Source organism: Stegostoma tigrinum, chromosome 34 (genome assembly GCF_030684315.1).
Source record: "Stegostoma tigrinum isolate sSteTig4 chromosome 34, sSteTig4.hap1, whole genome shotgun sequence".
Taxonomy (NCBI): Eukaryota; Metazoa; Chordata; class Chondrichthyes; order Orectolobiformes; family Stegostomatidae; genus Stegostoma; species Stegostoma tigrinum.
Genome location: NC_081387.1, coordinates 12990780 through 13008880, shown reverse-complemented (window position 1 = coordinate 13008880; position 18101 = coordinate 12990780). Strand labels below are relative to the sequence as shown.

At 49.4% G+C, this 18101-nt stretch overlaps 1 protein-coding gene across 7 annotated transcripts in view; it reads right to left on the bottom strand.

Moving 5' to 3' along the window:
* LOC125446303 (discoidin domain-containing receptor 2-like) overlaps nucleotides 1-18101 on the bottom strand; it is a 179412-nt gene that overhangs the window by 8643 nt on the left and 152668 nt on the right. For 5 of the 7 annotated variants that reach the window (XM_059639757.1, XM_059639755.1, XM_059639756.1 and 2 more), the window contains 4 exons: nucleotides 16492-16599; nucleotides 6972-7216; nucleotides 3517-3644; nucleotides 676-873 (listed from right to left, as the gene is read on the bottom strand). In XM_059639757.1, coding sequence (XP_059495740.1) covers nucleotides 676-873; nucleotides 3517-3644; nucleotides 6972-7216; nucleotides 16492-16599 — 679 coding nt within the window. The remainder of the gene's footprint in view (nucleotides 1-675; nucleotides 874-3516; nucleotides 3645-6971; nucleotides 7217-16491; nucleotides 16600-18101) is intronic. The other 2 variants (XM_059639759.1, XM_059639761.1) reach the window with 2 other exon arrangements.

Genomic DNA, 18101 nt, shown 5'->3' with positions numbered 1-18101 from the left:
TAACAAAGACTGAAAGATTATGCAGTTTTCACTCTGCACTTCCTTGAAAATAGCCCTGTCCAGGAACCTCCTCCAACACAGACGACTTCTGAAGGGAAGCGGGTAGGTTTGGGATGTCAGGAGTAAGTACTTGGGGGTTGCATGCCCCCAGTAACATAAAAATGAAAAGCAGCAGGGCCATTCAGCCCCTCAAGCCTGCTCTGCCATTCAATATGGTCATGACTGATCTCATCTCGGCCTCAGCTCCACTTTCCTGCCCGCTCCCCATACCTCTTCAATCTACTACCAATTAAAAACATTTCTATCCCCTCCATAAATTTATCCAGAGCCCAGTGCACTCTGGGCCAGTGAATTGCACAGACTTGTGACTGCTTGAGAGAAGTAATTCCTCTGTTTCAGTGTGCGTCTCTTAGCTATGACCTCTTGTTCAAGATTGACCTCGCTCCACCCCTATGCCACTTTGTCAAACCCCTTTCACATCTGACGTTTACCTCAGTTGGATTGCCTTTCATTCCTCTAGTGAGAGTAGGCCTCAATCCCTCCTTCGACTCTGGAATTAATCACCTGGACCTTCTCTGAACTGAGTCCAGTGCGATCACAACCCATCCCAGTAAAGGTGAGGCTACCTGCAGTGGCTGTGTGCTCACTTCTCCCCCTTGCCCCTTTCGCTCTAACCTGATGGTGGGAATATTGGTTGTACTTGTGGTTTTTTCCTCCAGCTCATGGTTGGCTAGGAACTGATTGAGATCTCCGTTCTCCATGTACTCTGTGATCATACAGAGTGGATCGTCGCGCACACACACACCCAGCAGCCGGATAATGTTGGGATCCTTCAGCCGAGACATGATCTTCACTTCCTTCAAGAAGTCGTTCCTGCGGACATCAAGGAAATGGTCAAACTGCTTGGCCTAGGAGCTCCATCGTTAGTAGTCCCCTTTGCACCAGACCCAACATTTAATGGCACATTCACAACTCTAGCAAACTCAGTAGCTCTCAAGGGGGTAGGCAGATGCAGAAACACAAAGGGAGACATAGGACAGGGGTCTAAAGGGCAGGCAATAAAATGCTGCCCCAGCCCATGTGCTGTGAATAAACTAAAGCGAAGAGGTCAAATTTCAGGAGTGTCTAACCGGAGAAGAGAGAGGTTGAGAGGGGCAATTGCAGAGTCTAGACCTAGCCAGTGGATGGAATGGGTCGAGGGATCCAGAATTAAAGGGGTTGCAGATATCCTGGGGGTTCTGGGGCTGCAGGAGGAGACTGGGAGGCTATAGTCGTCTTTGAGAATCGAAGGATTTGAATTTTAAAGTCGAGTCATTGGGAGCCAGTATAGGGCTATGGGTAGAGTGGGGGTCTGGGGTGGGGAAGGTGATGGGTGAACAGGACTCGATGGAAGTTAGCTCCTGGGTGTCAAAGAGTTTTGGATAAACTCGGGAAATCAGAAGTTGGAAAGCTGAATGATGGAAGTCTTGGTGAGTGAGAGATTATGGGTTTGGGGAAAGCTGAATGATGGTAGTCCTGGTGAGCAAGAGATTATGGGTTTGGGGAAAGCTGGATGATGGCAGTCCTAGTGAGCGAGAGATTATGGGGTCATGGAAAGATGGATGATGGAAGTCCTGGTGAGCGAGAGATTATGGGGTTGGGGAAAGCTGGATGATGGCAGTCCTAGTGAGCGAGAGATTATGGGGTCATGGAAAGATGGATGATGGAAGTCCTGGTGAGCGAGAGATTATGGGGTTGGGGAAAGCTGGATGATGGCAGTCCTGGTGAGTGAGAGATTATGGGCTCGGGGAAAGCTGGATGATGGCAGTCCTGGTGAGCGAGAGATTATGGGTTTGGGGAAAGCTGGATGATGGCAGTCCTGGTGAGTGAGAGATTATGGGTTTGGGGAAAGCTGGATGATGGTAGTCCTGGTGAGAGAGAGATTATGGGTTTGGGGAAAGCTGGATGAAGGTAGTCCTGGTGAGCGAGAGATTATGGGTTTGGGGAAAGCTGGATGATGGCAGTCCTGGTGAGTGAGAGATTATGGGTTTGGGGAAAGCTAGATGATGGAAGTCCTGGTGAGCGAGAGACTATGGGTTTGGGGAAAGCTGGATGATGGTAGTCCTGGTGAGCGAGAGATTATGGGGTCGGGGAAAGCTGGATGATGGAAGTCGTGGTGAGTGAGAGATTATGGGTTTGGGGAAAGCTGGATGATGGAAGCCCTGGTGAGCGAGAGATTATGGGTTTGGGGAAAACTGGATGATGGAAGCCCTGGTGAGCGAAAGATTATGGGGTTAGAAGCTCAGCAGAGGCTGTTAACTCTCTCAGGTGACAATGCCAAGTGAATAACCTAGGTCTCCTTCCCAGGTTTGGGGGACGGGGTGTGTACAAAACCAGAGGGCATAGATTTAAAGTAAGAGGGGAAAACCTTTTCCACACAGAGAGCGGTGCATGTGTGGAACGAGGAGGTGGTGGAAGCTGGTACAATTACAACATTTACAAGGCATCTGGATGGGTGTTTGAATCGGAAGGGTTTAGAGTAATATGGGCCAAATGCAAATAGGACTTGATTAATTTAGAATATTAAATTTAGGTCGTCATGGACGAGTTGGTCTGATGGGCCTGTTTCCGTGCTGTGTATCTCTATGACTCTATGATTGAAACTGATGAATTTAAAGCTGAGAAGCATTTGCATTGGGTAAAGGGGGGAGTCAAGGGCAGGCACCCATTACAGCAAGACACTTCAATAGTTAAAGGTGGCAAATGTTTGGAACATGCCCTGCTGCAAATGCCAATTGAGGCCAGATCAATTGCTCGTCTCAAAACTGCAACTGGCGATGCCTTTAGAGGCCTGAAGAACAAAAAGAGACACGTGGAGGTGAGGTGATAGAGCAGCCACAATCTCAGTCAGTGGCAGAGCAGGTTCGAGTGCTCCAGGCTGACTCTGAAGACAACTTTCAGAGAATGATCACAGAAAGAGGCCAATTGGCCCATTATGAGGTTAAAGATTAACCTCAGGAAAGGGCAACCCTGAGCAGGATTGCTGCTGGCACAGGCAATGGCCAAGTGGGATTATCACCACACAAAATATTCTAGATACCAAACTAATGTTCTGGGGAACATGTGTTCGAATCCCACCTGGGCAGATGGTCGAGTTTGAATTCAATAAAAAAAATGGAATCAAGAGTTGAATGACGACCGTGAATCAGTTGCTGATCGTTGTAAAAACCCATCTGGGTCACTAACGCCCTTTAGGGAGGGAAACTTCCATCCTTACCTGGTCCTGGCCTACATGTGACTCCAGACCCACAGCAATGTGGTTGATTTTTAACTGCCCTCTGGGTAATTATGGAGGGGCAATAAATGCTGGCCCAGCCAGTGGCGCCCACATGCTCTGAAAGAAAGAAAAAAGCTCTCCTGGCAAAGGCCCCAAACCCAGCCATGAAATGAAACACGAACAACAAAAGACAGAGGGTCTTCCGAGCTGAGCCGATCCCTGTGTGGTATGCATGCAAAGAGAGGAGAGCAAGAAAACACCTGGCATTCTTCGTGGCATCCGAACGCAGCATTTTCACTGCTACCATCAGGGGGTGACCTTTGCGGATGCTGAGCGGGAAGCCCAGGCTCTCCAAATCCTGAGGGCTGTCCACTTCACACAGGTGTACCTGGGGAAAGACACAGGACCTTGTTGGCATCAGTGAGTTCCTTCACCACTGACTTCTTGAAGAATCCAACTCAGCGACAAAACTGCACTATTCCGCTATCAGCTACTTGTCTCTCTATCGGAAAGTTACAGATTCTTGCAACACAGAAGGAAGCCATTTGGCCCATCATGTCCACGTGCACTCCTGCTGTTACTCGCTCTTCCTAGCTGTGCAAATCTTTTTTTTAAAATCCTTCTCAAACGTACTGCAGATTCCGATCTTGGAAGTTATTTTTGGTGATGGCAGGGGGTTGTTTTTCAAACTGGAGGCCTGTGACCAGCGGGGTGCCCCAGGGATCGGTGCTGATTCCACTGTTACTCATCACTTACATCAATAATGTGGCTGAGGATTTAGAAGGTATGGTTAGTAAGTTTGCGGATGATACCAAGATTGGTGGTAGAGCAGACAGTGAAGAAGGTTGTCTGGGAATGCAGTTAGATCTTAATCAACTGTGCCAGTGGGCTGAGGAATGGTAGATATAGTTCAATTTTAGATAAATGCAAAGTGTTGCATTTTGGTACGTTTAATTGGGGTCGGACTTCCAGAGTCAATGGCAGGGCTCAGGGGAGTGTTATAGAAATAAGAAATTGAGGGGTACAGGTTCAAAGTTCCTTGAAAATGAAGTCACAGATAGACGGGGTGGTGAAGAAGGTTTTTGGTTACACTTGCCTTCATCGGTCAGAGCACCGAGTACAGGAGTTGGGGCGTCTTGTCGCAGCTGTAGTAGACGTTGGTGAGGCCACAATTGGAGTACTGCGTGCTGTTCTGGTTGCCTTACTGTAGAAAGGATATTACTAAACTCGGGAGAGCGCACTAGGATGCCACCTGGACTGGAAGGCTTGAGTTATAAGGAGAGACTGAATGAGCTGGGATTTTTTTTTCCCCTGGAGCGTAGGAGACCGAGGGGTGACCTTGTAGAGGTCTATAAAATCACGAGAGGCATAGATAAGGTAGGTAGGCAACAGCTTTTCCCCAGGGTAGGGGAGTCGAAAACTGCAGGGTATAGGTTTAAGGTGAGAGTGGAGAGATACTTAAAGGGTCCAAAGGGGCAACTTTTTCACACACAGAGGGTGGTGAGTGTCTGGAACGGGCTGCCAGAGGTAGCAGTGGAGGCGAGTACAATTTTTGCCATTTAAGAAACATTTGGATTGGTACGGTATACAGGGCCATGGAGCAAACGCAGGCAAAAGGGACTAGATCAATTGCGAAAATTGGGTAACACGGGCTGAAGGGCCTGTTTCCATGTTGCAAACCTCTATGGCTATGACTCTTATGTGCTTCCAGCGCCATGTCATGGCGTGCATTCTGGATCCGAGCAATTCACTGTGCAAAACGTCTCCTCATTCCATTTCCAGTGCAGCTACCTTCAATCTTACTGCGGACTGAGACAGTGAACGTTATACTGCCGACTGCAGGGACCTGCCCAGTGTTTCTTGTTTGCATTTATCTTCAGAGGTGTCGGGCAGCTTCTGTTACCAGAACTGCATTGCTGTCCGGAATCAGGCCTGACTTATGGATAAATGCTCAAACCTACAGTTGATGAAAGACCATGCAGAAGAGAGGCATGAGGCCAAAACTTTTGTGTCTTCCACTTAGCAGGACGAAATGTCAAATTTCAAACAATCACAGCAATTGACAATACAGAGGGTTGGGTACAATGTGCTGAACAATCCCAGTGCACCTGAAATGTGGCTCAATGATGCTCGCTGGATGCAACATACATTCAGACGCACGGCCCAGTTTTGTGCAAACACGAGGAATTTGGTAAATCCTTGCGCCTTTTTTGAGCTGTGGGAATCTATAGGTCCCTGCTGCTTTCTCCATGTTTTAGCATTTTTGTGCTCATCCCGATGAATGCAGGACAAAAGCTTCTGCAACTTGTCTCTCTTTTCAGCAACGTTCAAAGTTCTGTACTACTGAGCAAATGGGGGGGTGTCTACGACCAGCCTCTAACGGCCAATGACATGCTGATGATTGCTCGGCCCACTGCATGCATTTCACGTACAAGGTACTATCCTCACAGTGACAGTGACACGGTGGCTGAGTGGGTTAGTGCTGCTGCCTCACAGCGCCAAGGACCCGGGTTCAAATCCACCCTCAGGCGACTTTCTGAGTGGAGTTTGCACACTCTCCCCGTGTCTACGGGGGTGTGCTCTGGTTTCCTCCCACAGTCCAAAGATGTGCAGGCCAGGTGGATTGGCCATGCTAAATTTCCCCATAATGTTCAGGGATGATTCAAGAGCAACTTTCAAAGGGAACTGGATGAGTTCCTGAAGGCAAAGGGATAGGGGGTGCAGTGGGATGAGGAAGATTGGGGCAGCTCCTTCGAAGGATAGGCGCAGGCAGGCAGAGCCGAATGGCCCCCTCTGGGCCGTAGGATTTTACAATTCCACTGTGCAAGATCCATTCGTGGTTATGACAGGCATTCCCAGTGTTCAATTCTTTGCGTGAAACTCCAACTCATCGCTGCCCCCCCACCCCTCCCCAGGATTGTTGGACATTACACTCACCTTTCTCCCTGTACTTGTGCCCGGGATTATTCTAAGCAATCAACTGGCAAGGAGCCATCCGCAGGTCCATTCGCGAAACATTCAGTTTGATCACAAATCTCATTCTGATCACGACCAGAAGCTGGAATGGGCTAGCAATTTCAATACTGAGGCTACAAGAGCAGGTCAGATAATAGGAACACTGCAGAGAGGAACTCACCTCCTGAGTTCCCATCTACAAAGCGCACGGCAGGTGTGCTATGGTATATTTCCCACTTGCCTGGATGGGTGCAGCCCCAACAACACTCAAGGAGCTTGACACCATCCAGGACGAAGCAGCCGCTTGATTGGTACCACATCCACAAACATCCCACTCCCTCCACCACCCCCGCTCAGTAGCAGCAGTGTGTACTATCTACAAGATGCACTGCAGAAATTCACCAAAGATCCTCAGACAGCACCTTCCAAACCCATGACCACTTCCATCTGGAAGGACAAGGGCAGTGGGTACAAGGGAATGCTACCCCCCTGCAGGGTCCCCTCCGAGCCACTCACCATTCTGATTTGGAAATATATCACCGTTCCTTCACTGTCGCTGGGTCAAAATCCTGGAAATCCCTCCCTCAGGGCATTGTTGGCCAACCTAAAGCAGGGAGCCTGCAGTGGTTCAAGAAGGCAGCTCACCACCACCTACTCAATGGGGGCAATTAGGGACAGGTAATAAACGCTGGGCCCAGCCAGTGATGCCCACATCCCAGCGGTAAATTTAAGACAAAAAAGAAAATCCCCCTTGGCTTACCTCCCCAAACTGGCCCTCCCCCAGCTTCTCTCGGAAAATAAGTCGTTGCCTCGGAAACTCGCCAACGGCGATATCCTTCCCGGCCAGGGCGTCGATAGTGATGGCGGGGACAGCGTAGGTGTTATTCCCCGTGACTCCCTGCAGATTGATGATGTCTGCCTCGGCGTAGTGTGGGACGCTGTTTGGGAATCCTGTCTGGAAGGCCACCTTGCTGAGGTCAGGCTCTGCATACTCCCCATTGCAGGCTGGAATTCAAAGGAAGATAAGAAGGAAAAGGAGGGGTAGAGTAGGCGTTCTGACTCCGTAACATCACTCCCCAACAACCCCCTCCATGGCCTGGCTCCGAGACTACAAGCCTCATTCCCACGGTCTCGCTGACCCACAATGAAACCACTCTAAATCCATCCCAAATTTCCACCCTGTGTAACCTCAATACCGTCTGCTGCCCTTGTCTTAACATGCCCTGTTCCCACTGACACCCCCGCCCCACCCACCTTCACTACTGCACTTGCTGACCTCCTCTTCAAGGGAGGGTTTGATTTTAAAAACCTCGTCCTGGTTCCCGCATCTTTGCCACCTTCCCCACCTCATCGCTCTAATCTCCTCCAGGCATCCCCCCGACCCCAGAACAGTCATGGAGATCAAACAGACCCTTCGGTCCAACTCATCCATGCTGACCGGGTTTCCTGAATTAATTTAGTCCCATCTGCCAGCATTTGGCCCATGTCCCTCTAAACCTTTCCTATCCATGTATCCAGCCAGATGGCTTTTAAAATGTTGGAACTGTACCAGCCTCCGCCACTTCCCCGGCAGCTCATTCCATAAACACACCACACTCTGTGTTAAAAAGCTGCCCCCCATGTCCCTTTTAAATCTTTCCCCTCTCACCTTAAACCTATGCCCTCTAGAGTTGGACTCCCCTACCCTGGGGGCAAAAGACTATTCACCCTATCCATGCCCCTCATGATTTTATAAACTTCTATAAGGTCACCTCTCAGTCTCTGATGCTCCACGGAAAATAGCCCCAGTCTATTCAGCCTCTCCCTGTAGCTCAAACCCTCCAACCCTGGCAACATCCTTGTAAATCTTTTCTGCACACTTGCAATTTCAGAACATCCTTCCGAGAGCAGGGAGACCAGAACTGAACACGGTATTCCAAAAGTGGCCTAACAATGTCCTGTACAGCCACAACATGGCATCCCCACTCCTACACTCACTAGACTGACCAATAAAGGCAAGCATACCAAATGTCTTCTCCATTAACCTGTCTACCTGCGACTCCACCTTCAAGGAGCTATGAACCTGCACCCCAACGTCTCTTTGTTCGGCAACACTCCCCAGGACTTGACCGGTAAGTGTACAAGTCCTGCGCTGATTTGCCTTTCCAAAAAGCAACACCTTGCATTTATCTAAATTCAGTTCCCTTTGGCGAGAAATTTGAGCTTTTTCTAAATGTGGCCTCTTGAGCAACCTGAGGTCGAATTTTTGGCCATGAGCTCCGGGCTCTGGAGTTCCTTCCCAACACTTCTCTACCTTTGTCTCATCCTTTAAGACTTAATTAATGGACCAGGCTTTCAATCTTCTGAATCGTATAATCACCTCCTTTTGCAGAGAGTCAAATCTTACTTGTTAATGTTGGGTGTGGGTGGGGGGCGTGGGCTACATAAATGCAAGCTGTTGTTGTTGGGGGGGGGGGTGGCGGGGGCTGAGGGAAAAGTGTTCGTGTCTGTAACCTGGGGTCTGACTGGGTAAAATCCCACAGGATAACAATTTTCTCCGGGGGAAGGAATCCAGAATTACTACCATTGTGCAGAGTGTTGTAGCACAATATTGTTCAGCTCAGTCAGTTTTGGTTGATGTTTCTGCTCCAACCCAAGCCATCTCTGAACCCTCTTCACCCAACCACGTCAACGTAGCCCCTGTCACTGTCTTTGTCTCCCTGTCGCCCCCCCCCCCCCCCACCCCCCGAAGAGATGTTTCCGAACCTCTGGGCCAACGTAGTTTGAGGATTCAGGCTGATTTGCCCTGGCTCTGAGTAAAGAGCTTTGTGCTATTACAGTGGGACGCTTCCAGGAGTTGAATTTTCCACCAAATGACACGGTATTTACCGTACAGTTAGAGGCCATTCATCCTGACAGCTCTATGCCAGTATTTTATGTTCCACAGAAGCCTATTCCCTCTTGAGTTCTCACGCCTTGTATGCATAGACCAAAGGGCAGGCCAACACCCTACAGTTTGTGAACTATTGAGAATTGAACCTAAAAGCATGCGATCTGTGGACTTTAAGAGAAAATGCAACACGCTGTCCCCTTTTAATGGTTATTCTGCAAAATAAGGAGAGCCGCATTTTGCAACTGAACGTAGTTACCTGCAAGTTGAAATGTTCATAATTTTACAAGACGTTTTACTATTCTGAGATTACAAGGTGCAGAGCTGGGTGAACACAGCAGGCCAGGCAGCATCAGAGGAGCAGGAAAGCTGATGTTTCGGGCCTAGACCCTGTGTTGGCTTTATTTTTAGTGATGGTCTGTGGCCAAGCTGTGAGTTATAACGACATGATTTCTTTGCAAGATCATCACAATTTAGCGCCACATTGCCACCACGATGATCTTCCAACAAACCACCGATCCGTCCCTCTATCGATCGGGGTAGCACTGCGCGGTGTGATTGTTTCTGGATGAGTGAATGCTCTTGGGCAATGAGATCACATCACACTGCAGCTTCTGAGTGGGTTAAGTTCAATTCACAAAATAAATCAATCGAGAGGGAGCAGTTGGTCGGTTGCTGTAACCTACTGGATTGTCAATAAAAGCCCATCAGTTGAAGGGAATCTGCTGTCAATATCTGGTCTGACGACTCAGTAAAGCATCAGACCCTTCACTCCACTCGGAAATGGTTCGGCAGGCCTCCGAACTGCCTTGGCTATCACCAGGGCAATGAGGGGTGCTCTTGCTCGAGAAGCTTAAGACCTGTGAATAATAGTGATAATTAAGTAGGATCAATTGTATTCTTAAAAACAGCCATTGTATTTCTTTAGCCCTCATTGGCCTCTATAACTTCCCAGTACCAAGGGCGAAGAATGAGTCAATGCAATTATAAAACAAACACTTGGTTGCTCATGAAGGAAGTTGCCAATGACCCCAGGGAGCTAGGGACCAGGGTCATTAGAACTGCAATGTTTTCACACAGAGAGAGAGAGGTGAGCATATGGAATTCCCTACCACAGAAAGCAGCTCCTGCCAAAACATTATATGATTTCAAGTAAGTGATGGCGAAAGCGGAGAAGCAGGAACAGGAGTCAGATGGTAAGCGGGCGATCATGGTGAATTGGCCAAGCAGAATTGAGGGGCCGAATGGCCTACTCTTGGCCCTACTTTCTACGTTTGTCGGGCTTCTGGGGCAGGCTTGAGCGCTGCTCAGAGTTGACCCTGCTGTTGTGGGTCTCGAGTCACCTGACAGCCAGACCAGGTCGGGACACTTCCTTTTCCAAAGGTAACGGCCGGTTCCATCAGGGTGGCTGCCCGTTTCCTCTCCTGTTTGGACACTGTTGGAGGGTTCAGTTAGAAAGGGCAGCTCCAGAAATCCCAGCTTATAGAGCACAGTAAGAACAACAAAGAAGGATCAAGGGACAGGGTGCGACACAGAGTCACAACATGGAGGCCAGATCTGAGACCTTCGAACAATCAAGAAAGGATAAGCAGTTTGGGAAAAGAGAAGGCCGTGGGGTGACTGGATATAGTCTTTTGAGAAAATGGAAAGGTCGATGGAACGCATGCACAGACAGATCTTTTGTGACGGGGGCTGGACGGAAGTCCCCACTGAAAGGCAATGAATATATGACTGTTTCTAATATATGCAGCAAGAAATTCTGTAGCAACAGGCTTCATTGGAGAGAGCTGCAAGGAAGAGTCACTGAGGAAAGGACAAACAGAAGGAAGGAATGGAGGGTTAAGCTGGTGGGGTGGCACAACGTTATGTGGGAGCAGGCTCACACCGAGCAGCAACACACTGGTACACGCCAGTTGGGCTGAATGGCCTGCTTCCCTGGCGTACATTCCGTGCAGCCTGTAGCTTTTGGACGCCGTGCACACAAGCTTCCTGCCACTGTGAAGTGAAATGCAAACAGGGTGGGACCTGCGCTGGCTAGGAGTCATTGACACTACTCCTGGAATAGTCGTCTTCAGGCATGGCTGGAAAGCGACTCACGTTGCTGAGGTCTTTCGTCTTTAACTCATCAGGACACACACAAGAATGCCACAACAGTTTGGGCCAGAGTGGGGAAGCGTGCACCTGGTTGGCAGAATGGCTCAGACTGGCTGAGGCGTTGCTAAATGCAAACAGGAAGCTACAGGCTCCCTTAGCTCCCGGGCAATTCAACACAAGCGTACTGAGTGCGCCAGCAGCGAGACCAGCAACCAATTCAGTATAAGAAGTCAGCCTCATGGCTTGGATTGCTGGAAGTGACGCACATTAGCAGGGGTAGTTCACGCTGTGCACCTTTCTGTTTTGGGAGCTTCAGCCCATATCACTCCCCATCGGCAATGTCATTACCTGGTGAAAGCAAATCAGAGCTGACTTGCCAATCTGCTCACTGCATTCTCATTCGACAGCATAAAGTGTTGAGATTTGACATTCTTGTGTCTTATCCTGATGAACGACAAATTCGGTGACATATCACCATTTCCAGCAATATTTGTGAAACATTGCTAGCTCCCCTCTGGTAGCTTTGCCTGCCCGATGACAGCAGTGCCTATGAACGTTGGGACGCTGTTTTATTGGTTATGCTTGGATAAAATCGATGGCAGCAGCTACTTACTGGTGGATGTCATCCTGATGTCCAGCAGCTTAAACTAATTCTACTTTTTAATGACTTCTCCCTCCACCCCAAAGTCAATGATGGCTACTTTTTTGGGGTAAGTTTCACCTAATTCATTGGGCTGGCATCCCAGGGGATTCACAGCAGACAAGGGAGGTTCAACATGCCCGGTGCAAATCCAGTGGTGCAGATGTGGCATAGCTGCAAGCCTCGCAGCAGGCGTTTGATACCAAGTGAAACAAGGCATGAGGCCGGGCCCATCACGGGAGTCCAATGAACTACCGCCAGTGACCTGCCGACGCCACTTTCAACTCTGCTGCCTACCGCGACATAACTCAGGCCCTTGCAAATTTCCGCAAGGTCCACTGCATAGTCTACAAACCCTTTTCTATCGGTTGTACAACTTTTACCATTTTATGGCTGATAGCTCCAGCTTGGCCTCAGCTGCATGTGCTGGCCTGAGGGAGCACTCCTCCGATAACATTGAGGGGGATATCAGTGAGGTTATGTATGATTAGGAATGGGCCCAGAGTTTTACACTTCACTCTATCCCCATTCTCACCATTTCAGATTTAAGTACACCACCGTAACCTTCCATTCCATGTCCCCACCACACACCTACCTAGTTTCCTCTGCAACTCTCTGCAGTAAGTTCCATATAGAGTCACACAGCACAGAAACAGACCCTTCGGCCCAACCAGTCCATGCCGACCATCATCCCAAACCAAAACAGTCCCACCTGCCCTACTCCTGGCCCATATCCCTCCAAACCTTTCCTATTCATGTACTTATCCAAGTGTCTTTTAAATGTTGTAACTGCACCCGCGCCCACCGCTTCCTCAGGCAGTTCATTCCACACGCGAACAACTCTTTGTGTGTAAAAAAAAACTGCCTCTCATGTCTTCTTGAAATCCTTCTCCTGTCACTTTAAAAATATGCCCCCTAGTTTTGAAGTCCACCCCGCCCAACCCTGGGGAAAAGACACCTGCCGTTCACCTTATCCATGCCCCTCATGGTTTTATAAACCTCTACCAGGTCACCCCCTCAGCCTCCTACGCTCCAGGGAAAGAAGTGCTAGCCCCTCCTTGTAACTGAAACCTTCCATTCCCGGCAATGTTCTGGTAAACCCTCTCCAGTTTAATAATACACTTCCTATAAGAGGGCTACTGAACCCCACGCAGAAGAGGCCTCAAAATGACATCCCAGCTCCGATAGGACTGAGCAATGAAGGTGAGCAATTGTCACGGCTCTTTTGATAATGGGAGGTGGCAGGCAGGAGAGAATGAACAATGGGCTAACTAAACAGAGAAAGCGGCGATGGGGCAAGCGAAGGAGCAAAGATAGATGAGATGCATTGCTGCCTGAAAGCAAAAAAGTAGAGAAAACAGAACAGAAACATGTAAGGAAAAAGAAATAAAATGGTTGAAAAAAGAGATAATGGCCCAAAATTATGAACACCCAACTGAGTCGGGAAGGCTGTAGCACACCTAGCTGTATGTGATGCTGTTTCCGAAGCTTACACTGGTCTTCGTTGGTGCAGTTCAGCAGTTCAAGCACAGGGGCGAGTGAGGTCGAGAGTTAAAAATGACCGAAATACAGGGCCGCACTTGCAGTCTGCATGGAGCTGTTGCGCGAAGTGGTCAGCCAGGTTGCGTTTGATCTCATGGCAGAGACAGCGAAGAGGAGCGGGAGCAGAGAATGAGGTGTACGCAGGTTAGTGCTTCAGCTGGCAAGAGGCTCAGATGATGAGGGGACAGAGAGAAGGCGAAAGGGCAAGCGTTACATCTCATTGGAAGCGGAGGGTGTGTGCGGCATTGGCTCGCAGAGCGGACCGGGATTGCTGCAGAGGGAACGGTCCCTTTGGAATACACAAAGCAGGAGTGAATGCTGAACTTTGTGGCTTGAGGCGGTGGGAGTGAAGCAAACGGCCTGTTGAACGTGGAGGCTGGTGGGGAGGGAGGTGAGGCCCATGAGAATTTCAGCATTGTTCTGGGAAGGAGGACAAGGGCCGGGACCAAAGTGTGGGAAACACGGGGGATACGGTCAAGATCTCTTTAAAGAAGGGTGTGGAGGGGGGATGGAGCTCTCAACGAGGGAGAGAAAAAACCTTCTCATTAACCCAAGGGTGAAAAACTGCATTGTGAGGGCGCATGTGATGGACACAGAGTCACAAAGGTATACAGCACAATGGCCTAGTGGTATTGTTGCTGGACTGTTAATCCCTGGTGTTATTCTGGGGACCTGGGTTCGAATCCTGACAGGGCAGCTGGTGGAATTTGGTTTCAGTAAAAAAAAATCTGGAATTAAGAATCCACTTTACCAATCATCAGGGGTAAAACCCGTCTGGCCTACATGCGACTACAGACCCACAGCAATATGGTTGACTCTTAACTGCCCTCTGGGCAATTAGGGATGGGTAATAAATGCTGTCCTAGCCAACAACGTCCTCATCCTGTGATTGAATTAAAAAAAAATAACAGACGCTTTGGCCCAATTCATCTGTGGCGGCTAAACTGAACTAGCTGCATTTGGCCCATATCCCTCTAAACCCTTTCCCATCCATGTACCTGTCCAAATGTCTCTTAAGTGTTGTTACTGTACCAGCCTCTACTAGTGGGGAGAAAAGTGGAGGAACCGAGAGAATGGAACTGAACCCTGACAGGGAATGGGGCCTGAGGAAGCTATGTGAGTAGCCACCTTCACTCAAAAACTCACTACATCACTGAGGTGTGACACAATTAGAAACCTGAAATAAAACACAGAACAAAAACAGGAGTTACTGGAAAAGCTCAGCAGGTTTGGCAGCATCTGTGAAGGAAAAAATACAGAGTGAACATTTCGGGTCCGGTGACCCTTCCTCAGAACTGATTTTTTTCATCACAGATGCTGCCAGACCTGAGCGTTTCCAGCAACTTCTGTTTTTGTTCCTGATTTACAGCACCAGTCGTTCTTTCGACTTTTAGTTAGAAACCTGAGCTGTGTTCATCCAGCCTCACATTTTATTATCTTGGAATTCTCCAGCATCTGCAGTTCCCATTATCTCTGATACTATTTTAACCTGAGATGTTTGTTCTGTTTCTCTCTCCACAGATGCTGTGTGGCCTGCTGAGTATTTTCTGTTTCTTGTTTGAGATTTCGAGACTAATACGAGGCCCTGAGTGAACGCGCCCAGACTGTTATTGGATGTTAAGTATCTACAGATGGTGATTGCACAAAATATTTCCACCTTATTGGTGTCCAACAGTCCCAGACCCCATTTCCATCTATTCAGGGAGGTGTAGATGAGGTGGGTTATAGGGGGACGGGTCTGGGTGGGATGCTCAGAGGGTCAATGTTGGGGGTTGTTGGGCTGAAGGGCCTGTTTCCACACTGTAGGGGTTCTATGACGTAATACAGGACATCATGTGGAATCCCTACTGTGTGGAAACAGGTCATTCGGCCCATTCAGTCTACACTGACCCTTGGAAGAGCATCCCACCCAGACCCAGACCGAGACCCAGACCCACCACCCCACCCCACCCTACCGTATTACTGTAGCCCTGCATTTCCCATGGCTAATGTAGCCCAGCCTACAGGCAATTTAGCATGGCCAATCCACGTAACGCGCACATCTTTGGACTGTGGGAGAAAACTGGGGCACCCGGAGGAAACCCACGCAGACATGGGGAGAATGTGCAAACTCCACACACGCAGTCACCTCAGAGTGGAACCAAACCTGGGTCCCTGGTGCTGTGAGGCAGCAGCGCGAGCCACTGTGCCTAAAATATGCCACCTTACATTTACATGTGCCAAGCTTTATTTGCCAAGTCAGTTGTTCATTCTGCAGGCGTACCACCTGTAATTGCCTCCGACCCCTTCCATATTGACTGCACTCTTCTCCACCCAACCTCAGTTTGGCGTCATCTGCAAATTTAGAATGTGTGTTTTTGGTTCCCAGTGAAAGGACGAGTGTACGTTGTGAACAGCTAGTTGTGACGGTCTCACTGCTACGTTTCACTGTTAACAGGGCCATCAGATTTGTAGCTGAACATTAAGTTTGAAGGTTCGGGATGGGATAGAACTTCAGTTTTACACCCCTGACCCCTGCACTGTTCAGTGTCATTCTGTCATTTTCAACAAATAACATTAAAGGATAAAATTGAGTTATCCAGTCAGCTTCGTGTTGGGTTTTAAAGAGACATCAAGAAATGAAATCCCTACAGGGCAGAAAGAGGCTATTCAGCCCATCAAGTCCACACTCCAAACAGCAATCCCCCTCAGACTCAGCCCTCTACCCTATCCCTGTTACCCTGCATTTCCCATGGCTAACCCACCCAGCCTGCACATCCCTGGGGGTAATTTAGCCTGACCAATCCACCCTAACCTGCACATCTTTGGACTATGGGAGGAAACCCACACAGACACGTGCAAACTCCACACACAGACAGTCGACCAAGGGTGGAATCGAACCCGGGGCCCTGGCGCTGTGAGGCAGCAGTGCCAGCCCACTGAGCCACCGTAATGCGACAGCGAGTCAGAAGCAAGGGGAGCACACCTCATACAAGTGGGTCATCGCAACCCCCAACGTTTCCCCTCCTCCCCAACATGGCTGCCGATTGACCACCATTCTCTCCCCGCTGCCCCTGCCCCTTCACCGCACCCCCCCACCCCACCCCCTCGCTCAAGCCCCACCCAAGCGCCATCCCGACCTGGCGAGGTCCTTACCGTCAGTGTTGATTGGCTTGACCTGGTCCAAAGTGCAGCCAGGACCTCCAATCAGGTGACGGTCTGCAGAGAGCAAAAGGTGATAGGCTGGGTTGCTTAACAGGAGAGCTGTCGGAGAGGAGGGAATACAATAGGGCGGAGATGAACAAACCAGATGGACGAGCACAAACAACAGGATGGAGCGGCACAAAACGCAGGGAGGGCCGGGCGGGTGGGGAGGAAGGGATGATGGGAAAACGGCACAATGATGTGGAATTCCCATGGAGAGCTCTCCCCTCCTCCACCACTCCACCCCCACCTCCCACCCCGCCTAATAGATCTCCATCTGCCTCTAGGCAACCCTTCCTCACGAAGCCAACGCTGCCACCTCTCTCATGAGCTGTCAAGGTCCACGGATCTGGGGAAAGCAGCTAACCACGAGGCCTTTGCAGCGTTAACAGGTAATTCAAGATTTAGGGAACATTGACTCAACCACATCGGTCGCGTAGAAATAGCCCCTGATCTCTGGAGGTGTGAATGCTCCACGGGAGACTTCATCCAACCATCTCTAACCAAAACCACCGCCCAACCCCCACACCTACACTCACCCAAGAAGCACACGGTCTGGCTAGTGATTCGGGTACGGTTGGCTGAGGTCAGAAAGCGAAGACTGGCAATCGCAAAGGTAATGGTGAAGGGAAGCTGGATGCTGGTGAGGATTTGGAACGGTCCACTTCATCGCCTTTTCTATGTAATGTCCCCAGGTTCACGACCATACTGGGTGTGACAGAAAGCTGTGGGGATGGCCACAGAAACTGGAAACATATGTACGGGCTCAGGGAGTGGGCAAGCAATTCATGAGGAGAAACGTGCAGCAGAGACTTGCTAACTGACTCAGCAACGTATTAAAAAATCCCCGTTCCCTGCCCTGTCCACATTTCCAGACCCAGTGAGGCTTTATCCCTGAGGGAGAGCTGCTTTCTGATTGGATGTCATGGCATTGCAACATGAAAGTATTGAATGTCACAGAAGTTTGCGACATCAGCTACTTTTGTCATGTGATGGATACATGAACAGGAAGGGTTTAGAGGGACGTGGGCCCAATGCTGGCAAATGGGACTAGATTTGTATAGCATATCTGGTCAGCAAGGATGAGTTGGACAGGACAGTCTGTCCCCATGCTGTAGGGCTCAATGGCTCTAATTTATATGTAAAACATTGGCAGATGGAATATAATGTGGTGAAATGTGAAGTACGAAGGTAAGAAACAGAATGTTTGGGTTTAAAACAGTGAGAAATTATTGAATATTTTTGTCCAGGGGGTGTTAGGCTGATACTTTGCGCAAGTATCAGAAAGTTAACATGATGGTCAACCCAAAAAATAGGAGGACTGATTGTTTCACATGTGGAATGAACTGCCTGAGGAAGTGGTGGACAGAGGTACAGTTACACTTTTCAAAGACACCTGGGCAAACATTCAGAAGGATATGGGCCTTAGGTAGGCAAACGGGACTAGTTCGGTTTGGGAAACCTGGTCAGCATGGACGGGTTGGACCGAAGGGTCAGTTTCTGTGCTGTACGAGTCTGTCATGTGGGAAACCCCAGAGATTTCAACTGCAGACGGTATCGGG